A 25,216-nucleotide genomic window follows, 5' to 3' on the forward strand; every position below is an offset into this window, starting at 1 on the left:
AAAAAAAAAAAAAAAAAAAAAGCTATGACAACTAAGCCACCTTAAAAATCTGTTATAATGCTGACTTTGGATCTATACCAGTCCAGGAATAATATACATGGTTCATTTTGTACGCCAATCCCAACTTGCTGGAGTGGCCACCTATAAGACCGTATTATTAAAGTATGTCTCTAAGCTTAGTGCCAAAGCACCACCATTAATTAGCAATGCCCACTAAGGGAGCAGGAGAGAGAGCTGCAGCATGCATGCATGCATGTTCATAGGTGAGGAAGAGATGTGTAGAGATGAATGGCTTCCAAGATGGTGGCTGACTAGACTTCTGGTTGTGTGTATTTAGGGAGGAGCCACTATTATACTTGCCGAGCTTTCCTGGGATTGTTATGATCATAAACAACAATAAAAACCTCCAACAGAAAAATGGAGACAATGAAGACTGTTCTTTCCTTCTAATAGAGAAACTGTCCCTTAACTTCTAAGCAGCCCCAGCATGTAGGCAGCAGGTTGAGTTCTCCTCCTCAGGCTGACACATCGGTAAGCACCCTCTTTAATTCTCAAAGGTAAAAAGCTTTGGATATTTTCTTAAACCTTTGATAGTTGAGGATGGAGCAGCTCATTGTCCACAAAAATATAAATGCTCAGTAAGGCCCAGGACATGTAGCAGAATACGATATTACAGACATGCGGATCAATGCTGTTCCTATTCCTCATTCCATGTATGTTATTCCTACTATATTAGAAACTCAAAAGTTCAAGGATTGGCAAGTAACACTGGTTAAAAAAAAAAAAAGAGTTTGAGGACTTATGAAATAAATATTAATCCAAAAGAGTAATATACAGATTGGCCTGTCATATCATTTGGCTTCCTCGGCAATCATCTCTTATGCTGATCTACTCAAAGTTCTGTGGAAAAAAAGTCAATGCTGCTCCTAGAGATCTTTGTAGAATAAAGAAATTCAGACAGACTTACTAATGGCCTTCACAGAAATCACGGGGAAAATGTTTACAATACCAATTTTCACACATATGAAATCAGCACAGTAATACTGATTAAACTATTACTTCATAATATAATCCACAGTGGGCAGACTTATTTTTTATTAGCATTTCCAATTATTAGCACAAATAAAAACATTTCTGAAGCAAACTGGACCAGGAAAAATTGCTCCTTTCGGCTTTTCTTGGTGGTTTAAAACTACGGGAATAAATATAGGAAAATCTTTCATAAAAATAGTACTCATCATCTATAAACTTGTTCCCTCATTCCATAAATTTATTTCATGTGTGTATAATTTTTAGCTGTCTACTTTTTATAAGTCTGTTTCTCTTACTTAATTTTGAGGTACTAGGGAAGACTTTTATAAGAAATGGGAGGCAAGAAACAAAGGCCAACTTTATTAAGTGGATAATGTTAATTTTAAAAATGTGCAAATCACTAAGCTTTACTTTCTGAACTTTGTACGCTTCAGTTATTGCTGGGGATATTTATTACCCTACAATCTTTTAAAATGTAGGCCTTTTACTCTGTCTTGTTTGCCCTCAAACCACTGCTGCCTCACCCACTTACACTTGGAGAGGAAGAACCCCAGTGACTGAGAGCAACCAAGAAGCACCCTGAAGGAGGAAAAGCCATTGAGGCACATAACCACCTCCACCACAGGAATGAGTAGAAGAAACTCGCTACAGCACCTGTATTTTTGCAAGATGAAAGCTTCAAAGCCAGGAGTTCTTGTGTCAGACTCCGGGCTCATCTCCAGGCCCAACCTTTTTTCCAGCATCAACAGAAAAGGCCCCTGGGTTCCACCCTCCCTACCAGCAGGTGCCACTATCACTGTGGAGCACATCTGCAGGAATCTGAATGCCCCTGGGTATTAATAGTTCTCTTCCACATGCACCACTGGCAGGGCTTAGAATTCCAAGGCATATACTGCCATGATAAGCAAATATTTTTCTGAATTTCCTAAGGAGAAATTACAGAACTTAAGGATGGAAAGAAAGGGGTGGAAAATAAACTGCCAGCATGTAATACAACATGACTTTTAAAAGGTTGGAATTTTTACTTTTTTGATTTTTATTTTATTTTTTTGCTATCACCTAGTTCAGGAGAAGAAGGGCTAAAAATTTTTAAGGGTATAATATCCTACTTTCACCATATAGTGACTTTAAAAATGAAACTTTGGTAAATCACAGGAATGTTACCTGTAAATTATGAACACTTGATCATATACCTTAATCACTGACTAGGCTTCCAAATGAATACATGTCTTAAATTTGCTGACAGTTAAATATTTTTAAGCAACCCTTAAGATTTCAACATGCTTGCCTTTTCAATAGTTCTCTCTGATAAGAAGGCCATCTTGGGACATTCTTTATTGTTACAGTGACCATTAACAGGAACATTTATCTGCGCAGATAAGGTTCTGAAGCTATTTTAGATCACAGATTTTCCATTCATAAATGGCCACACCAGCTGCTGGAGCAGCAGACTCTCTCTGGAGCCCGTATGCAGGGGGCTGGGTTGCCAGATCACATCAGAAATCCAAGAAAGCAGGGTCAGGGGAGAACAATCCTTCACAGGGACATGTCCTTCCAGGACTCCTTTGGCTCATCGATCTTCTTCTACTATACCAATAATTTCATTCAGCCTATATGTGGTCCAAGAGTGGCCATAGATTAGACAGCAAGTTTCAACAAGATCTAAATACAATCATTTTTCCATCTAGTCAATCAAGAACGCCTAAGAAACTTTTCAATGTCAGCTTCATTGTGGCACAAACATTTTCCTGTCCTATTTAGAGTGTCAAGAAGTTATAGCACTCTCGTTAGTACAAAAATATGCAACCAATTAACAGATATTTCAAGTAATGAAGTTCAAATAAATGGCCTGAGCAGGGTCGGTATTTAGTCAGCTAAAATCTAATGAACAGGTTACATGAAAGGCATTTTAATGCATGCAATGCTCATGAACATAGATCACACTGTGCACATTACTCAATTCTCAAACAAGGTTGGTTTTGAGCAAGTTGAGAGCATTCAGGCTTAACAATCACAAGACAGTCTCAAAACAAAAATTTCACTTCTGGAGAGCTGGTGTTCCAATTAGGGTGATTATCACAGATGCGTCACTGACATAAAAACCTTTTTTATAGGCTTGTTTTCCCCTCATGAATGTAACTGACGCATAAAACAAGTTCAATTTTATCAGCTCCCTATAAACACCTATACTCCAGAGCTGCTTACAAAAATCTCACCCACTGAAATTACAGTACTGAGTAAGGTCTCTCAAACTTCTACACTCAGAGGTCAAAGCTACACGTTTTCCATTCAGAAGTAAATTTTTATTTGTCATAGCACAGTAATAACACATTTTCTAAACACTTAAGTTCTAGGGTCTTAACTGTCTAGGCAAAGGTCATTTGCACCACCCACTTAAAGGCTTCATTTCTGTTTTTTGGTTCGGTCCATACATCTCTATTGCACTCATCTTTCTAAATGGAAACATCATTTGTACCAAAGTTTCAATGGCCCCCCCATTTCTACAGAAAAGTCAAAATCAAAGTTTATAAATTACTTGAGCAGAAAAGACTGCAATTTGTTTAGCACTGACCTTTCAAAGCATCTCAGCACTTATCCACGCTCTCACACAACAGAGTTTAATTTTCTGACGCACCAAACTGGGTCTTCATCTCCAATAAGCTGTGTGTACCTAAACCAATTATTCATTCTTTCACTGTCTGCTGCACACTGCTCTAAGAGTAACACACACAATAGCAATGGACATAAATGTTTATGAAATCACTCTAAAAATCTCATTTACCATTGAAGAAGTACTACGCTACTATTGGTTAAAGCACAGCCTCCACAGTGGAGAAAATATCCATGCTCCATGATCAATTCATAAGTGCAGCTGGCTGGGCCCCTGTCCTTTTCCTCAGTGCTAGCTGACTCCCTTTCCCAAATCAAACCTAAGGTATCCTTATCCCCAATTCTTCCTGCCTTCACCAACAAAGGTGGCCCCAAAGTATGGACTCCTGCCTCTGCTCCTCCTTCCCACCTACGTCTACTAACATAAACTCTTTATCAGAGCTTACTATTTTTTCCTATTCTCTCTGATAATTTTACCTCACCCCCACTAAATCCTCCCCATTGGTCAAATAAATAACATAACAATAACCAAACTATTCAGTCTCCGATCATGAAAAAGAAAGAGGAAGAGAGAAGGGAAGTTCTCACTTTGAAGATACAGCCTTCCTTTGGCCATCTCAGCCACATCTCAAGAGAAGACCCAGTGCCACCTGCCGCCACCATCCTGTTCTGTGTTCTCCTGTGTTCCTTTCCTCCTCCACCTACATCAATGGCACCCCATTCACTTGAGTCATTTCAGACTTCCCCAACCCTTCTTGTCTTTTCTTCCTTTTGATGGCTCCATTCCAGTGACTTCAGATTCCAGCTGGAGTTGGCCTGCTCAGAGAAGGTCAGAGCAGTCTGACATCATGAAAGCTGTGGCCTTTCCTGGCTTGCACAATCCCTGCCTCCCCTCCCACCCCCCACTACCCATGTGTTCTGCACATTCTGGCCTTTCCAAGAGTTTTCCCTACTGTGCATTTACAGGACAGCCTCTCCCAGGCTCAGCCAGAGACCTCCCAACCTAGACCAAGACAGCTGATGCGGAGCTAGCATAGGAAGCACCATCAGCCATGTGTGCTGCAGACAGGCAGCACACCAATGATGCCGAAGGGCCCAATACTGGAGGGGCAGGAGACAGTCATACCTAACTCCATGGGACAGCACAGAACCCACAAATCCCATTCCTATTCAATCCGAGGTGATCACTGGAAAACCCTGAAGGAGTTTGCTGTGTAAAGGTAACTCTGTTTCTAGATCACACAAACAAAAAAAGAATACCTGCTACCACAAAGCCATTGCAGTGCTCTGAAGCTGAGGACAGAGGAGCTGCAGCAGCCAGGATGTCACAGGATTTGAGACTAGACAGAGCCTGCAGCACAGTTATACTAAGCCCAAGAGAGAGGAAAAACTAAAAAAAAAAAAAAAAAAAAAAAAAAAGGGGGGGGGGGGCTCTGAGGGCCTGGTCAGGCTGCAGGAGAAGTGAGGAGTAGTGACAGGCCAGGAAAAGTGACCAGCCATGTGCAAAGTAAGAAATGCCATCCTTTTGTGAGCAAATGGATCACATGATGTGAGAAAAGAAGGAGAACAGGTACATTGAAGGATGCCCTAAACATTTGAGAAGAATGTCATTTACAATGTTCATTGTTCCACATGGTTATCTCCAGCCATCGAAGACACAGAGAGTCGAGATGCTCAGAGCCCTGCAGAGCAAGCATCACCTCCTGCCAGTGACAGTCACACCACCAGCTCAGCAATCACTCTCAGGACAACTATCACCGAGGAAGGGTAGTGAGAAGTGCTTCACTTTAAAGCCTTACAGATTACAAGTTTGTCATAGTAATTGCAAACAAAAAAACTTTAAATCTAATTAACTTAAAGTTCCAAAACTCAGTACTGCACACAGTCAGTGCTGACAAGGAGCTTCACCAATTCAGGCCTGCATTGACCCACCACAAGACAAATCATCTGTAACTAATTATCCATGGCTCAAAGAATGATCTAGTAATTTACAATTTCCACAATTCATAATATTCTTATTTTAGGCTGTATGTTTGAGGATCTTTTCTATATTTCCAACTAAATGTACAGTCACTTTTACATTCCTTACATTAGGAGATAAAATTACCTAGAACAGAAAGGCATCGTTTTCTCCAAATATTACACACAGGCCCACTAGAAGATAAAGAAAAATGCTCTGACCTCATCTTTGACCAACTTTTTCAAACACTCCTTTTCGGTGTTTCCACCTTAACCCCCGACTCCCAGAGTTGATCAGCTGGAAGTGCACACGTCTCAGAGGACTCCGAGACAAATCATCACAATCCTGCGACGATCCATGAGTCTCACGACCTTCGCTACAGCTGCAGAGCCATGCGCGGTGGCACTCCAACAGCATAAACATGGCCAACCAAAGACCTGCTGGAAGTTTTCTCCAGGACCCTGGCCTTCTGGAGAGAGCAGATCTGTGCCTCATGAAAACCAGAGCACAGAAACACACTCGTCCTGATTACCAAGACGTGGTAATTACAGAGAGTGGCGGCAATTCAAGTCTGCTTTCAGATCAACATTCACTTTAAAGTGTAAACCTGTTTTATTATTTTACTGAATAAACATCATTATTGGAATGTTACTAAGGAAGAAAGTCTGTGGCTTCTCCTCCTTTGCTAAGAGCCTTTACCCTGGCCTACTGCCCCGATGATGGCCCACCTCCTTTACACAGAGGCACTCGGGGTCAACTCAGTCATGATTCTTCTAAGGCTTTAGAAAATGCACAAGAGATTACGAGGTACCGAGGAAAACAAACAATGGATTGTTACAGTACATACATTCTGGTGGAAGTCTGTTCTTTCTAAAAGCAAGTCTCTCAGTTTTCTTTCTGCTTTCTGCCAAACTAAACAGGACTCCGTAAACATACTGACGAACTGGCCTATAGAGCAGAGCGGCCGGAGGCAGGTCCTTGTTGGCTTCATCTTCAATAGAAACAGCAATTTTGATTTCACCCTTTGCATGGAAGAAAGCAGAATAACATTGCACATTTTTCATGTTGCATTTACAATACACTCACAAAAATATACTGTATCAACTCCAGTTAATGACATTGCAATTCCATTCCAAATCAACCGCTTAACAACCTGCCTGCATCAAGATGTTTAGGAAGAGTCCATTTAGCAGGCTGTGGCCAAAGCATATGCTCAAAAAATCAAAATAAGATCTACATTATTTTATGTTTAATCCAAAACCAAGAACAAAAGAAAACCATGCAGATGTTCCAAAGTCTTTGAAACAATCTAGACAGATAACATCAGACAATAAACAGAATAGAAAAGACAGAACTTGCGAGCTTTATTTGGAGAGTCAGGATGGTCATATGCAATATAACTGATCGTTTTCAATGACCTACATGTAAACTGAAGAACTGAGTATCCTGAAAATATAACGATCAAATTTTCTTTACCAATGTGTCTCATTGCAGGTAAGGACATACATAGCCACTAAGGCAGAAAACAAAAGCACTCCACCTTTTTCATGTCCCGGGCCAATGCAGCAAGAACCACATCTGACTCAGAATGTGCTGCCAGGAGACAAATAACTGTCTGTGGCGTATGGCAGCTGAGACTGTTGCCAAAATGCTGTGGTCATCTTTCTCAGGGATCTTATAGCATCAAGATACATCTCAAGATATTGTACAATAAATTTTATTTAATTGTACTCAGAGCATAAAAATGCATTTATGATCTCAATGTCGATTAAGTTAACTGATATGTATGTGTTAAATAATAACTTTGTAACATTTGTTCTTTCTTTCAAGTAAATTTAATTTCAAAACTGATCTTTCCCCTTACCCTCCATACTTTCATATTCATTAATCCAGTGGCTCCATGTGTTCTAGCATTCTCATCTAGGGAATATTTTTCTTCATAATATGATGGTTTTATATTATAAAATATAGATGAGTTCTCTTTATTACCATAAAGATGCATCGCACTGTAAATGTCTTAGCCTGGGCAATTTAATACCAGAGCCATTCAGCTAATAGGAAATAGTATGCATTGTTGTATAAACTTTTCCCTGATAAACTAAAAAAAATTAAGTAGCATTTTAAAATCCAAAAAGACAATTAACGCAACCAAGGTCATTTTTTATCAGTATTTGCCCTTGAAATTCATGAGAAATAAGGAAGCATGTCGGTACAACTTGCAACTCTCATATAGATCTAACCAACTATCCACGCATCAGATCCAGCAGTGTGGACATAACCGGTGGCTCCTGGGGACCTTACGTTTCAAACAGCCCCACGAGGAATCAGTGTTCTTTCTTTACATGTTTTTTTGAAAGATGTCTTCCCAAAACTTTGGTTCCTTAAACTTAGCAAAATGCTTTCCCCACAACAATTACTTTTCACTTACCCTTTATAATTTATGTTGAACCTGAAAAATAAAATGTTCACCTTACAACCATAATCTGAAAAGTGATACTATATATGCATACCCATATCAAATAATAGATGAGATTTAGATGAGATTTGGAGGCATTACAACTACAAAATAAAGGATCTGAGCAAATAGTACTGGCTAAATGTTTTCCATGTCCTTTAATTAATAAAAGTAAGCAATGTCTGGATTAGTCAATTAACAACTGAAGTCCACCTCAGGAGCCTTAGAGAACAGGAGTTCACAGTGCATCTCTTGATTCCATTTTACAAACCACGGATAGGTTGTAGAGAATAGACAGAAAAGTCTGATTATATACGGTGGTATAGGTATTGAGTAAAACATGTTAATAATACATAACAGTAATAAACCAATTCTGCAGGATCAATCTAGTAACTGAGGTAACTTGTTAAACTGTAGGGCTAAGATTAAAAGTGCCAGCATAAAGACTACAAATCACTGAGGAAATTTAAATACACATAGATACATCCGAGACACCAAGATTAAAAAACAATTGATGCCACACTATATATATATATTTAAGCATACATTTGATAAGACACTAATAAAGTGAAATTATGACACTGTGTAAAACGATAGTTGCATTTTCTGACTATGCACATGTTAACAAAATCCTGCATTCCATTTTTTGCTCTTAGCACTATTAAAACTGCCTTCTATGAGGTCATGAACAAGTTAAAACACATGAAGTACTATGAGCCATTCAAAGGGGGAGATATTATTTTCTAAGCACAAATGATAAAGAAATCAGATATTGTATCTGACATCAGAAGTAGACCTGATGCTACAGCACAAATGTGGTGTAAGAAAATTCTGAAACTGAAATAAAAATAAAACTACAAGTCATAAAATAATGCGATATATTATTGCATTAGAAGTATAAAAATATTTTATACTCAACTGAAGTAAAAAAGTGAGACTTTTCACAAGTTATTTTAAAACTGCATTTACAGTTCTAAATATTCTTCTTTCATTCAATGTTTAGAAAGGGGAAAGTGAACTTTGTTTCAAATAGATTACTACGATAGAAAAATGACTCAAAAAAGGACAAAAGGACAAAACACCCATAAGAATGGCCACTCGCCAAATAACAGAAGCCACTCCAGGGCCCCTTTGATAATACCTTCGTCAGGACATGGAAGATGTAGGGGTACATCAGCCCCTTCTTGTGCCTATGCTCGGCCACTCTCAGCACCTCAGGTGCGACGGGGGGCAGGGGAGGTGTGGTGATGTCCATGTGGTTCCTGGTGGGCATCGACAGGAGGCATGGGATTGGCTGGACAGTGCCCATCTGGCTTCCCTTGCCTTCGGCTAGTTGGCTTCCTGAAGAGGCAGTGGACGAGCCTTCTGCCTACAGTGCAGAGAGCAGAAGGGAGGAAAACAAGTGTATGTCACGTTTTCATTCATTTGAAATGTGTTAGGTGCCTGTTCAACCTGCCAGACACGGAGGGGCACAGATGAGTCCTGTCTTGGGGAGACCAGATTTGGTGCCACCCTAAAGACAGAGGAAACAGAGAGCACCCTGATCCAGTCCCTTTTCCTTGAATAGCCTCCCACACTGAAATAGCAACAGCATCCCCTGTGCCACAGGAGAGCACTGTTACTCCCCATTGTTCTGTGTCTCCCTGCAGGTCTTCTATGTTGGGAAGCAGCAGCCTCACAATCTTGTTTGGCTTTTACTTGTCCATCATCCATGTGGTCCATTCCTGTGTTTCTGCTTTTCTCGAATCCTTGCCTAAGATCTCTACACAAACAGGAAAACTAACACTCTGAGAGGCTGTGCAGTTTGAACACAGTTACACAACCCTAACACATAGATATGGAATTCTAATCCTGGGCTGACTCTATGCCACAGCTGGTACTTAAACAACAAACAAAAACCCAAACTCAAGCACTCTCTGTAGTCATTATAAAGCCTTAAGTTAATAATTATACACAAGAAAAATTAAACCACATACCCCCAAAAACCTGCTAAGCCACAGGGTAATGCCATTAAAAACAATGTCTCATATCTATGGATAATGACATAGAAAAAGGTACATGATACACTGTTAGGTAAAAACACCCATTCTGTACAACTAAACCCCCACGGAGTGTATGGACATGCACAGGAAAGAGGCTGGTCCCCAAATTATTAACACAGTGATGGATTGCTGTTAGGCAGTAGAACTAAGGAAGGAAAAACGAAGGGAGACACTTTAGCACAGTCTGAACTGCCTGAACAGCTGCCCAAGAGCAATTATTATATGTATGATAAACTTTATCAGAATAAATGTTGGAAATAAGAACTGCTTATTGATTGACTTAATGCCACCCTAAAGACATATACAATTTTGTTTTGAAACAAAGTATATTATTTACAATGGTACATAAGTGCTTAATTTTATCCTTTAAAACACAGAGTGCCAAAATTAGTCTTAAGAAGAATAACTCATAGATAATTCACCAGTGTTTTCTACACTCTCCATTCTATAAGAATATGGATGTAAAACAACTCAAAATGCTTTGGAAGGTGCTTTGAAAATAATAGGTATCCATAAAGGATTTTTGTTACTTATTTGCAGAACAGTTATTTAATAGTAAGACTTCTTTAGACAAATGTCTGATATTCAGGCAACCCTGCATATTAACCACCAAAACCTTCTAGCAGGAAACCTGCTCCTTCTCGGTAATCACATGTGGCAGATGTGGCTTTGCAAATTAAAAAGATATTTTTAGAGATCACTATTAACAGGCAGAAGTAGAAGAAAAGTGAGAAGGTCGGGCGTGGTGGCTTATTCTGTAATCCCAGCACTTTGGGAGGCCCAGCTGGGGCCTCCCAAGATCACTTGAGGTCATGAGTTCAAGACTAGCCTGGCCAACATGGCAAAACTCCATCTCTACTAAAAATACAAAAATTAGCCGGGCATGGTAGTGCATGCCTGTATCCCCAGCTACCAGGGAGGCTGAGGAAGGAGAATTGCTTGAACGCAGGGGGGCAGAGGTTTCAGTGAGCCAAGATCATGCCATTGCACTCCAGCCTGGGAGACAGCAAGACACAAAAATTTAAATTTAAAAAAAGAGGGTAAGTGAAACTTAGCATCCCTGGTGCTTTCTCAGTGAATCTTCACAAAAACCAACAACAAATGTGGGCTCAGGAAGCTCCTAAGCACCTTGCCCAAGATGATGCAGCGAGCAAACAATGGGGAAATGCATCAGGTGCCCACCATGCAGAGAGACTGGCAGGTTCGGGCATAGCTCTAAACTCTTCCTTCCTCTCTTATCCCCTTTATAAAGGTTTACATGACCCGATTAAAAGACAGAGAAATCATTTTTCACTAATTGATCACTAATACAGTACACTAATACAAAATGAGTCAGAACTCAAAAATTAAAAGGCATAGACTGTCTACCTTTGTTTGGTCTCCTGGGTCTCCTCGTGCCTGAGGCTCTGAGTGGCTTCCCGTCTTCTCCCAGCCAATCTTGTTCCCGCTGATATGGCTAAACATAAAATGAACACGATTACTGTCCAATCACTTTCACAAGCCAGCTGACAATGAAAAGAAGGGCCTGAGCTAAGTCTACGGACTCATAATAATAATACTTTTAAAATAAACATGATGTCGAGAAATAATTCTATTATAGTAATATTTCTTCCTGCTTCAAAAGGGTAGGTGATAACCACATACTACGGAAAAGAAATTATCAAACATCTAACTTAGGAGTCACCAGGCAGTTTAGGGATGGTCTGTGATATGCTTAGCACCATGGAGGATGCAGAGAAAACAAAGGCAAGCCTTGCCTTAGGGGATCTTTCCATTGATACAGCAAGATAAAGATTAGCATTTAATTGGCAATTATCAGGTAGTAGAAGACTTAACTGTTACCTGCATTGAACACTACACATAATTTATAAATAAATGTAAGGTGACAATACATCACATAGGGCACTCCAGTCTATTCATGTGGAGGGGACATTAGAGCTAACACCAGAGGTGACTCAAACCGGAAAATCTGAAAGGCAGGGAAGATACACTCTAGGCAGAGGGAGATGGCACAAACTTGGTGGGTTCACAGAACAACGAGTTCATGGGAACTTATTTGGAGAACGGCTTTATTTGATGAAGTAGTGAGAAAAAAAAAAGGGTAAGGAAAAAGAGATGAGAAGATTACAGAGCATCTCAAATTCCAGAATGAGAGATAACTGTGCTGTTACCCTTAACAGTCTGGGAAAACAATGTCAGGAGTTTAATGAGCATTCTAAAAAACTGAAACAAGACAGGCCAGAATGAGTGGTGTGAATTAGCAGTATTTCATAAAGTCTTTGTTCATTTGTAGTATATGAGCCAACGTAAAAGGGGTGGATTACCACAATCCTCAGGCAAATGTGAAATGCACTGTCTACAGGTAGCAGAGGACGTACAGGGGCTTGAGCAGGGACAGCAGGATGCAGCATCACACTGCAGCCTCAGTGCACAATGTGACCCTGAGGCAGGGACAGTTGTGGCGCTGCATGCACTCACCCTTCCAATATAAGGTTCCATGCCCAACAACCTTCTGAAAACTAGTGCTGGCCACAGGGCATGCCAGCATGGGTCAATTGGCCTGCCTTTATAGCTGACTCGCATGACAGATGGAGACGTTTTAAGACCAGCTAATTCTCCTATGTTCCAATCAACTTCATTTTAGTTCTGTCTTTAAAAAAAGGGGAAAAAAAGCTGCAAAAAAGATCCCATCATCACATGATAGGCCCTTCCAGCCAAGGATACCACACACATGCCATGAAAAGTTCACCCACCCTGTTCAGCTTCCCAGGTCTTCATGGAGCTTGGAGAAACCACTGCTCTGTGTAAGTTCACTACCTTATGCCCAATCTCAACCTGCAACTTAACGAAACTAGAGAAAACCCCAGAAGTGGCTCAGACACATCAAAAACTAGTTCAGGCATCCCCAGAGTGTGGTGGTCTGTCCCATTGAGAAAGCAGCCACTGAGAGCGGAATGTTAGCAGACAATGGAGAAAGGAGGTAGATGAGCACGCTGATAGGGATGCATGAGTCAGCATGCTGGGAGATCCAAGGGGCAATAAATTACTAAATCCTGGCCTAGAAGTACATGGCAACATTGGCGCAAACCTTGCTTATCTACCATAGGATGTAAAGAACAATAAGCATTCTCAAAGTGTTGTTAAGCTTAAGACTCACATGGAATGCTTATTAAGCATGCAGATCCTCAAGCACCCATACCCAGCATATCTGTCCCTAGAGTGTCTGGGGTTCTTGGAGGATAAAAGGATCTAGAGGATCATACACCCAGGATGGTGGGGCAGGGGAGGCCAAGTGTTAGGAAAGTCCCAACCAAGGAGGGGACGCACATCTCTACTAAAACTGGAGAGCCGAGGCACCATGCCAGTGCCACCTGAGATCACACAGACCCTACACTTGCAAGCCTTAGTGTTGTTCTAGGTAGATTATCAATCTAAAAATAAATGTCATAATGTGAATGCTCATATAACCTAACAATCATACTGTAAAATCTAAAATTCTGCCTGAAAAGCATCTTGACGAGAAACAGGATAAGGATATTACTTTACAATTTGAAAAAGAATTTGAATATATGACAAAAGCCTTGCTTTGAAGAACAGATGGATAAAATTTTAGAATACTTCTATATATATTTGTTTCATTTTATACCACTAATAATACCTTAAACTGACACTTGGAACCATGTACATAAACCAGACATTTCACTGACTCACACTGCGCTGAGATGCACTGAGACAGGCATCAGCTACAGGGAAGTGGAGTCAGTGACGTGGGCACTGTGCAGGAAGCCTGCGGTGCTCTCACAACCTCATACCCACCCCCGCACTATAAATCTCTAATGATAAAATGATAAAATCCAGGCTCAGAGAGGAGGAATCTACCCACAGTCACAAATGAAGTAGCTGGATTCAAACCCAGACGCATTATTTCAAAGTATTGGCACCTGCTACCACAGCAGAGACGAACTGAGCCTACAGACGGTTTCACACATAGGGAGAATGCAGCACGCAACCAACAGAAAGGGTGACTCTGGCAAGTCAGCTCGGCAGCTGGGGAAGCCCAGCACTACAGGACGGCGTATTTACAGGCTGTCAGAGAGGAATGCCAGGGCCTCACTTCACTAGGAATGTTTGGAGGTTCTTCTGTACGATAGCCTGGGAAGATAGCAAACTATTCTAGTCACTGAATGACTTATTTTCTACACCTTTCAGCAAGTTGGTGAGGCTAGAATGGAAATGCACTGGTGTTCGCTTACACCAAGTACACCAGGGTATGTCATGTCACTCATGTTCTGCCTGTCAGGGTGCAGGGTTTTCCTTTATGGAGCAGAAAAGAAAGAACGCTAAGTAAAAGCTGACTCCTGTGTCAACAAAGAGCAAAGGCAAATAAAACCAAAAGGAAAGAAAACAAATCATTAAATGTAGAAAAGAAAAGATCAAATTCACAGCAGAACTATCTGGCATATATAAATTTTTCATTACTATCTACTCCTCAACTCAACAGGGCTAAGAATAGACAGCCAGGAGGGTCTGGGCCCTGCTGGTGCAGGGAAGCAGGAGGCCTCAGCCTGGTTGGACACATGCTCAAAAGTTCTCCTGCAGGGCCTGGCCCTGCCCAGTGCTATCTCCCTACAGAAGCACCAGTATCTGGGTGCCCTGACCAGCGAAGCTACAAAAGTCACAGACAGACACCCAATAGGTCTAGTCTCCTCATGCCCCTAATTAAGATAACATCACACATTCAGGTTTTTTTTCCTTCACACAATGGGTGAGTTTAAAAGGTCAGAAACACTTTTCCATGTGGCAGTCAGATGATGGCTCAAACTTCTTTCACAGGCTTGTCAGGACTTCTCGCTGTCATAAGAAGAGTGTGTGACCAAGAAGCCCCAACTGGTCATGTAGCTGTCCCCTTGCAGCCCACAAGTGAGGGTTTAGAGACACCTCACTGTGTCAACACATCTGTCTTGACAAGATCAATACAAAATGTCAACATAGATCAGTGGATGACTAGAACACAACGTAATGATATAGATCGTAATTAATTTTTGTCAACACATAAAATTCAGAATCACTTTTATGAGAAGGTATTAGAAATGGCACCATGTGTTAAAAAGTCAAAACATAAATATAAAGCAGATATCTTGTCTGGAACAAGAGCGTAACAATCTGAAAGAAAAACCTACAGCTACAGTGAAGCCAGTCCTTCAGCCACAAGCCTACCTACCTACCCATATCTCAGTATCCTGGAGCAGGACACAATGAAATTCTCTTTGTGAAACAGAAAGTTTTTTTGGAAATGGAGTTGAAAAGGACTTAAAGGACAAGAAAAACACTCAACACCATCTTCAAGCAAAAGAGGCAGATCAGGCGCATACTTCCTGGGATACCAGGTCAAGGGAAGCCAAATAAAATTCTTTAGCTCTTTCACACTAAAAACCAAATCAGTGTTCTGGTTTTCCAGCATACCAATAGTTAATTTTTAAAAAGTAGTGATAGCTACCATTCACTGAGCCTATACATCAGCTGACTTAATTCACAAACTAACTCAGCAAACCTGCCACACACATTTGAATGCTCTGAGGTTCCACAAGCTTCAGGTCACACCACCACCTAGAAATACCAACCAAGAGACTCTGATCTTGGTTCTTGCCAACAGCTGGCGATCAATGCTGCTTACAGTGCATGCTGACACCAAGCAGCCTGTCTTCCTGCGGTTCATCTTTCACAGTCCAGATTTGGTCCAGGGAGTACAGGTCATTAGCAAAAAAAATTAACAGGGGAGGGGAACACAAGACTTATGCAAGAGATGCCTCCATAACAATACATGTCAAAATAAATAATAAATGTGGAGATATTCTGTTCCATAGGGCCTTCTCTCCTCTTAAGATACATATGTAAATTCTCAAGAAAATGAAACAAATTTATACGAAGTCACAAGGTGGAAAAAAATTAAGTCTTCTAACTGAACAAGGACTTTTACATATCCATTTAAAAATGTCAGTAATTTTATCCACAAACATTAAACCAATAAAGTGGACATATACAGATCTTATTAAATATTAGGTATTAGGTACATATACATATTTATACTTACATGCACAAATAAGAATACATACTTACATAAATATATTTAACTGTAAAAATTATTGTAAAAATCTTATTTTAGCAGATGCAGAGGAAAATAAGGTGCTTGAATATTCACCAATGTTTCAAATATAATTACCTCTCTAGAAGTAGGATCATGGGGTATTCCCTATACTGTATTTTCCAGTGTTTGAATTCTATATAACTTGGTATCAAGATGATAATTACAAAAAAGATATAAAAACAAAGAATTAAAAATGTTAATACAGCAACCTCAGATTTGATTCAGATTCTACAAGTCCAAATAAATCTATGAAAATAACATAAAATAAACACTCCCACAAGGATTCAGTTGTAATTGGGTGTTTTTTCCTGTTTTTGTTTGTTTGTTTTTTGGAAACAGGATCTCACTCTGTTGCCCAGGATGGAGTGCAGTGGCACGATCTTGGCTCACTACAACCTCCACCTCCCGGGTACAAGCACACACCACCATGTCTAGCTAATTTTTGTATTTTTTGATAGAGAAAGGGTTTCACCATGTTGGTCTCAAACCTCTGTTCTCAAGTGATTCGCCCACCTCGGGTTCTGTAAGTGCTAAAATTACAGGCATGGGCCGTGGCGCCCAGCCAACTGTAATTGTTTTGCTTTGTTTTATTTTGTTTTTGTGATGGAGTTTCCCTCTTATCACCTAAGCTGGAATGCAATGGCACGATCTCAGCTCACTGCAATCTCCGCCTCCCAGATTCAAGCAATTCTCCTACATCAGCATCCCAAGTAGCTGGGATTACAGGCCCATGCTGCCATGCCCGGCTAATTTCTTGTATTTTTAGTAGAGACGGGGTTTCACCGTGTTGGCCAGGATGGTCTTGATCTCCTGACCTTGTGATCCACCTGCCTTGGCCTCCCAAAGTGCTGAGATTACAGACATGAGCCACCATGCCCGGCCCTCAACTGTAATTCTTAATTCAACTGAAACAAGATTATAAAGATCTGACAGGTACCACAAAGGGAAAAAGAAAAGAATGTCATCTTAATTTTTAAAATTTTAACCAAGAATAAAAGCAAGTGTATGCTGAATAAAAGCAAGTGTATGGTACTGTTCTAACAAAAGAAAGTGGAGGAGAAATTACTTAGAAAGCCACACGTTTCATTTCTTTTCTTTCTTTCCTTTTTTCTTTTAAGAGACAGGGACTCGCTCTGTTGCCCAGCTGGACTGCAGTAATGTCATCATGGCTCACTACAGCCTCAAACTCCCCGGCTCAAGTGATCCTGCCATCTCAGCCAACCACGTTGCTGGACCCACAGCCACACGCCACCATATCAGGCTAATTTTGAAATTTTATGTTGCTCAGGCTGGCTTCATGGAATCCCCCTGCCTCAGCCTCTCAAAGTACAGGGATTAAAGCATGAGCCACCGTGTGTGGCCCCTTTTTCTTATTTTATTGCCAAACTGTTTTAGGCCTAGAATAACTGCCAGTCCTGATCACCACACAAGACACCAGCCTATTGGCTTCCAAGGGACATGCTAGAAAGAGAGTGTTACGTCTCTGCAAAGTAGCCAATTAAACTTAGAACTGAGCTTCCAACAGGTTCACCTTCAATTTTGTTGGAAAAATACATCAGGCACACACAACTATGTGACAAGAAGTCTTCTCATATTCTAAGAACTCCTCCTCTAACAGATTTTCCAAAAATTCTAAAGAGAAACTTCTATTTCAAAAGAGTAACACAGCCCATACCTTCTATTCCAACAGTATGGGAGAACCATACAGTACAAGGACACTGAACAACTCACCCAACTGAAGAAACCAAAATGCTGAATAAGGTATTAAAGAAATACAATGAAAAGAAGAGACAAAGCTCAGGGCTGCCAAGCCTACCCAGATGAAGGCTTGAGGACTGGCTGAGAGCATTTCCTAATCTGCTGCCATCTGTGTGGGTGCTTCCCGTGAACTTGGGGGTCACAAGACCATGTTCTCTGTACAGTGTGAGGTTCCTGTTCGATGAACCCTGATGAAAGCATGGGGGCACACACATCTGTTCCTCCAATGTTGCTACAAAGCACACCCCACACCCATCTTCCTACAGGCACAGAGTAAATCTCCACAAAGAGCACCAGCACACACGCAGCTCTCAGACATCCACAAGTCATGCCAACATCCACCGATGCTCAGAAGTGGCGGTCAGGATAATTCCACCCATAACCCCCCACGACAATATATCTTTAAAGATAAATGTTTGACAATTTTATAGCCTTTTGTAAAAGGCATCTTAGTTCTAAGTTGTGTAACTTTGATTTTGTTAGTGACGGTGAACAACTTTTTATGTTTATTGATGGCTGCTTCCTATGTGAATTGCATGCTTATATCTTATTTTAAGAGATGAGATCTCACCACATTGCCCAGGCGAAAGTGCACTGGCCAATCACAGGTATGAACATAGCTCATTGCAGCCTTCACCTCCTGGGCTCAAATGATCCTCCCGCCTCAACCTCCCGAGTAGCTGGGACTACAAGTGTACAGTACCACACCCAGCACATTTGTATCTATTTCCATTTATAACAGTTGCCATCAGCTGCACACAGTGGCTCATGCCTGTAATCCCGCCACTTTGCAGGGCAGAGGTAGGAGGATTGCTTGAGGCCAGAAGTTTGAAACCAGCCTGGGCAATACAGTGAGACCCCATAACTACAAATAATACAGGTTAGCTGGGCATGGTGGAACATGCCTTTAGTCTCAGACTCTCAGGAGACTGATGTGTGAGGATCATTTGAGCCCAAATGATCGTGGCTGCAGTGAGCTATGATGGTGCCACTCCAGCCTGGCTGAAACAGTAAGACCCTGTCCCTAAAAAAATAAGAATAATTTTAGAAAATCACTTACCTTTTTCATTAATAGGAAGCTTTTTTCTATTTTTGTTGTCTCTTTTGTTCTGTAACAATCCCCATCGCCCATCACTACCACCCTTTAAAAGAGTGCCACTGATTTATTGTTGGGGAACCTAGGCCGTTTATTTTGCAAGGTGTCCCACATTATTCCTAACTTGTGGTATCACTAAATGTGCACTAGGGAAGATAGGAGAAGCTAGGGCTGGACAATAAGAGGGAGAGCGCAGCAGGTGGGGACACATCTTGCTACGCATCTACAAGGCCAATCACCTCCGCTATTTTATAGACTAGAAATTATAAACATTTCTGGCCAGGCATGGTCACTCACACCTGTAATCCCAGCACTTTTGGGAGGCTGAGGCAGGCAGATCACCTGAGGTCAGGAGTTCAAGAACAGACTGGCCAACATGGTGAAACGCCGTCTCTTCTAAAAATACAAAAAATTAGCTGGGCATGGTGGTGGGCAACTATAATCCCAGCTACTCGGGAGGCTGAGGCAGGAGAATTATTTGAACCCAAGAGGCGGAGGTTGCAGTGAGCCTAGATCACGTCATTGCACTCCAGCCTATGCAACGAGAGCAAAATTCTGTCTCAAAAAAATTAAAAAAAAAAAAAAAAAAAATATATATATGTATATATATATATATATATATATATATATATATATATATCTCCTTTATACCATCAATATATTTTAAGACCAGAGTTCTGGAGTTGAACTGTTTCCACCAGCTGAATGGTCTGACTGTCTGGAGACCCACCATCCCAAGGGCAAATAGCATCAAGGTGGGAGTAACCTCAACACCAAAGAAACACCAGGATCTCTCCAGCCCAGGATCATTCTAAGTATCCTCTGGATCAAGGATGTCCAATCTTTTGGCATCCTTGGGCCACAGTGGAAGAAGAATAATTGGCTTGGGCCACACATAAAAGACACTAACAATAGCTAATGAGCTTAAAAAAAAATTGGAAAAAAAATCTCATACCGTTTTAAGAAAGTTTACAAATTTGGGTTGGGCCACTATCCTGAGCTGCATGAGGCCCGTACACCATGGGATGAAGAAGTTTGTTCTAGATGTTTCCCCTGGCACTTGGAATACATCCAGCTCTGCACGGCCCAGCCCTTCTGGTCCTCACACCCCAGCCTATCAGCTGGTTTACTCCTTTCTCCCAGTCTTGCAGCGCCCCTCTGCTCTGGGGCTCCCAGTTCCCCACTCCTCACTCTCTGCATGTCTTCTTCACGAACTCACCAGGGTTTCCTCGTTCAATGCTTATATACTGTCCTCCACAATGCAAGCTATGGGCAAAGACATCATCACTCCTGTCCTCTGCCCTGTTGACTAATAAATGAATGCCCAGGTATTTCTTGGCTAAGAGGATGAGTAATTTCTGTTCCCTTAGGACCATCCTGAAAAAGCAACATAGGTTCCAGGGTCCAAATTGAATTCAAAACAAAAGGTAAAAAAGTAGGGACTTTTTTGGTAAACTATGATAGCAATTCATTGTTCTCGTATGCACAGCTTAAGCAGTGCCGTTATACACTACACATAAAACCAATTCAACACACTAGAACCCTTGCTGAAAACCATGAAAACTGTCCCTACTTGGCACAGTGGACACAAAATCCAAGTCACTCCCCTGCACCTGCAAGATTCCTGTGATCAAGGGTTTCACCCCAAGTCAAATGCTAGTTTCTGACCCCAAAGCTTTCAGGAACAAGCACCCTTGTCTCCTCTGCCTTCGTTCATCTCAAGTCTACCATGCCATAAACAGGGCGTGCATCCCTGGGTGGCAGTCAGCCCTTCAGTAACCTCTGCCCTCGGCTGACAGACATTCGGTCCCATTTTACAGATGCACTGCGCATACATGATAATAAAAGTGGAAGCAGATTCAAGGAAATGAAGTTTCTGCTAAGTCACACAGCTTGAATCCAATCTTCTGATGATAGGCTGTACCCTGCATTCTTCACGACACTCCATACCACAAGGATGGCAAAACACTAGACTCTGAGCAGGTCAAATTCCAGTGGAGAAACAAGATGCACCTCCAGAAAACAGTAAAGATGCTGTATCGGGGATAAAGGCAATATTGCAAGAGGTTCCAGGGAGGCCAGATGCTCAGAGCTCCAAAAACCTGACCAGAACCCTTAGAGACAGGTAGGAGATTCATACACAGAAAAGACAGGACATGCTCAGGCATTCCTACTTGCTCCAAGTTCAGCTCATCCTAACAAAGACAACTTGCCAAATTAGATGGGCAACTTGCATTCTTCTCAATCCCTCCACGCTGGAGGAACAAGCATCTCAACTGAGATGTGTCCCGGTCACCACCCACGTCCCCAAGTCAGCAACTCAACCTGGTTTCCACATCTCCATCACTAGCACTGAACTGCTGGACTCATAAGGCTGACTTCTTTTGCTTTTTGTCTTACTTCTTACCTATGTTTCAGAGTTCAGAAAGAACATCTCTTACTACGATGACAACTATACTGTACAGACACTTCGATCTTGCTGACATGAGTCATATTTTACAACAAAATTCACGTGCCTTAGAATTCTAGCATGTGAGGGCTGCTAAGACCATCTAGTAGTTCTCAAACTGCAGTGTGCTAAAGGCTGACTGAGATGCTTAATTAAAATGCAAATTTTGGGGCCCCAACCCAGAGGTTCTGATTCAATGGGTACTCAATATATTATCTTGCTAGAGGTTAACTTAAAAGTTTGAATATTCAGTTGCAACTCTTCATTTTAGAGTCTTAGCACTGCATATACAGCAAATAATAATTTATTAATTTTATACTTCTCTGCATGTACAGCAAATAAACATTTATTAATTTTACATTTCTCTGCCATAAAGAGGGAGTGCATCGTTGGGTGGCAGTGAGCCCTTCAGTAACCTCTGCCCTGAGTCAACAGATATCCATTCCCATTTTACAGATGGACAAGGGACAGAGAGGAAAGATCATTTGCTTCAGGTGACACACCAGGTAAGAACTTGCATGGAAACTGACAACTACATTTCTTAGACTTCTTACATCAGAAGCAGATGTAACATCAACCAGCCCTGGTTATCCACCCTGTAAGTAGAGTTCACACTAAGGAAAAGGAGACACTGACTTAAAGACATTTCTTTCTTTCTTTCTTTCTTTCTTTCTTTCTTTCTTTCTTTCTTTCTTTCTTTCTTTCTTTCTTTCTTTCTTTCTTTCCTTCGTGATCTCCCCACCTCTGCCTCCCAGAATGAAACATAAAAAGGCGAAAGAAACAACAAGCACAAATTTAAAACAGACTTAACCAAATATGAACCAACCACGAATCAGGGAAATCAACTATGCAACAAAAAACAGTAAGAAAAATACTCCAAGAAAAAAACACCACCAGCCGGCGACGAAGCAGCCCACGAGGGTGTTTGGGCAAACAGTGATATTTCAAAAGTGTCCTGTGCGCTGCTGAGTTTAAAAGGAGAGGAAATTGAGAGTTCCCTTGATCCAGGAGCCAGGAGATTGATGCTTTTGCGGGACGGCAGGGGGTTGCTGTGGTGTGTGTGAGTGGCACCACATGGGACAAACGCCCCCACGTTTTGGTCATCACACAAACCAGTTCTTGTCAAACTCCTCCCCAGAAAAGTTTCCTGCAGCTCCAGGCCATGGGGCTGGGATGGTGCAGATTTTAAGTCATGGAAACGTCAAAGAACATACCTACTCTTCCTCTTTCTTCTCTGTCCAAGGAGCCCCCGTCTGAGAACAGCCTGACCATCACCTACCTGCAGCAAACTACATCTTTGAGCAAAACACCTGCGGGGCCGGCAGGCCGGAAGGCAGCTTCCCCAGGTCACTACCCGCCAGGAAGGACCCAGCAACCTGCCACCACTCACTTTGTCGTCCCTCCACTGCCCTCGTCGTTGTCGGAAGATGACGATGTAGAAGAGCCAGGGAAGTAGGCGGAATCCACGTGGTTGGGGCTGCCGCTCTGGGCCGGGTTGATGGGCGACGACCGCTCATACAAGGGCGTGTGTTTCCCTTCGTGAGGAATGTTGCTGTAGCTGTTCTGCTCCGTCAGATTCTTCCCGCTCGTGTCCAAAGTGAGAGCTGCTGGCTCAGAGAGGCTGTACGGGTATGGACCCTGGCCCGGGGCACCCCCTGGGCTGGGCACCTGTGGGGCCTGAAGGGAAGGGCACAGGTCACATGCGCATGTGGCAGGCAGGACCAGACTCAGGCCCGGCCTGACGTTTCCTGACTCATTGTTATGTCAACAGACACTGGCATCTAGTTCACATATCAGTTCAAGAGGTTAGGAACTTATTTTAGCATTTGTCAAAATCGAATGCACGCACCGTGTCTCAGGCCCGCCACCCCACCCGACGCAGGGCACGCCTTACCACGGGCTTTGCTTGCAGAGAGGTCTGCGGAATGTTGAGCATCTGAGGAGGAACGTGCGGCGGCACCATCCCAGGCATTCCAAACGGACCGGGTCTGGCTGCTTCACCAACACAGAGAGAAAAGAATCACACAGCTGTGAACAGAATGAGTTTCCCAGGGGATCCTGGGGGCCAGCGCATGGCGCCAGGGGTCTCACCCTCACCTGGCTCAGACATCGACACCGCCATGGGTCCCACTTCTCAAAAACCATTACAAATTGCTATTTTACAGTGAAGAAAACAATACATTTTTTTTTTTTTTGAGATGGGGTCTCGCTCTGTCACTCAGGCTAGAGTGCAGTTGCACAAGAGGGTCTCTAAGCCAATACCGGACAGGGTGAGACCATGAGTCCAAACACTGTCCTTGGTCCAGCCTCCTGAGAGCCAAGCACAGGCCACAGAGGCTGGGAGTGAAGCACAGATTGTTATTGACTCCCCCCAGAGAAGGACCAGGAAGCTTACAGATTACAGTTCGTCTAAAGTTCCTGTCTTCCAAGGGCCCTCAGCTCACAAGCTCTAAAACACCACAGCCCTTTGATCCTACCTCACACCAAGAAAAAACCTTGGCACAGCTTCCACTTTGGTACCAAACGAAGATAACTGCTATACAAGAAGCTAGGAATAATGAGACTGGCATGTGTGCAGTCACAGGCACCTCACACTTGCATGCAACATGCATACACAGACACACGTGCACGCAACACATTCCTGGCTGAACAATAAGGCCAGAGATCCATGCCTCTTTAGGGGTGTGTGTGTACAATCAAGTTCTCACACACAGGTAGAGATACACACAGGTGTGCATACAAGCACAACGCTCACGTGCATACATGGCACACACACACACACACACTCATGGCACAGACAACACAGGAGGTGTTCCTAATTAAACAGTATGTCAGCTAGATCTGCACCTCCACGTGTGCAATCAAACTCATTATTATTTTTAAAAACTGTTCACAGGTGATTGTGATAGCCAGTTTGGCCCAAAGAATATTATAAAATCTATTCAAGTCTAAACAATATAATTTACGTCCATGTAAAACATCTAGTGTATAATGTCTTGTGGGTGACCTGACATACCTAACTTTGGAATAATAAAAATGAAAGTCTAGACTCAAGTAGCAGCCATATTCAAGTGAAGATGATCATTTTTGTTTTTCTACTTTTGGCCATTACATCCTAAAATCTTCCTTGAAAGCACAAACTTTACTTTAAAGCAAACAAACTACATTACAGCATAAAACCAAAGAATTTCAAGGAAAGAATATTTCCTAAAATCACATTCCAATCATTGACCTCAAATAATCTTCTGTGAATCCACAGAGCAAGTCACTACTCTATTGAGGCAGTCCAATAAGTGAATCAATTTGTCTGCATTTTCTGAAGGCTGCAGAAGCACCTCTTAACCCAGGGTCTGCCTCTGCGGATTGCAGGCCTTCGTCTAAACCAGTGCCCAGGTACAGCTGAGCAGAGCACTGTGTGTCTCCTCTACGACAAGAGGCATCTTTCTCAGAAGGGACATGGGGCTCTGGAGTGGAGATCACACCACCGGGTTCTCACGGTCTTCTTTGCACACTTACTAAAGAGGTGGGCTTTCATCAAAAAAAAGTACGCAGACTGAAGACAAGAAGTGAAAGCAGAAAAGGCCAAAACAATTTACTATATTTCAAAATATTTCATAACTTTAAAAACGGTTTTTAAATAGTAAAAAGTTCTTTCAGAACGATGAGAAA

The 25,216-nt window shown here is 41.9% G+C and overlaps 1 protein-coding gene across 5 annotated transcripts in view; it reads right to left on the bottom strand.

The window, feature by feature from the left end:
* Positions 1-25,216, bottom strand: part of FAM120A (family with sequence similarity 120A) — a 120,235-nt gene that overhangs the window by 30,343 nt on the left and 64,676 nt on the right. For 4 of the 5 annotated variants that reach the window (XM_037745139.1, XM_017546888.2, XM_017546886.2 and 1 more), the window contains exons 6-10: positions 23,442-23,542; positions 22,938-23,224; positions 11,468-11,555; positions 9,199-9,426; positions 6,450-6,624 (exon numbers count right to left, since the gene is read on the bottom strand). In XM_037745139.1, coding sequence (XP_037601067.1) covers positions 6,450-6,624; positions 9,199-9,426; positions 11,468-11,555; positions 22,938-23,224; positions 23,442-23,542 — 879 coding nt within the window. The remainder of the gene's footprint in view (positions 1-6,449; positions 6,625-9,198; positions 9,427-11,467; positions 11,556-22,937; positions 23,225-23,441; positions 23,543-25,216) is intronic. The other variant, XM_017546887.2, reaches the window with a different exon arrangement.

This window comes from Cebus imitator, unplaced genomic scaffold (assembly GCF_001604975.1).
Source record: "Cebus imitator isolate Cc_AM_T3 unplaced genomic scaffold, Cebus_imitator-1.0 Scaffold192, whole genome shotgun sequence".
Lineage (NCBI taxonomy): Eukaryota > Metazoa > Chordata > Mammalia > Primates > Cebidae > Cebus > Cebus imitator.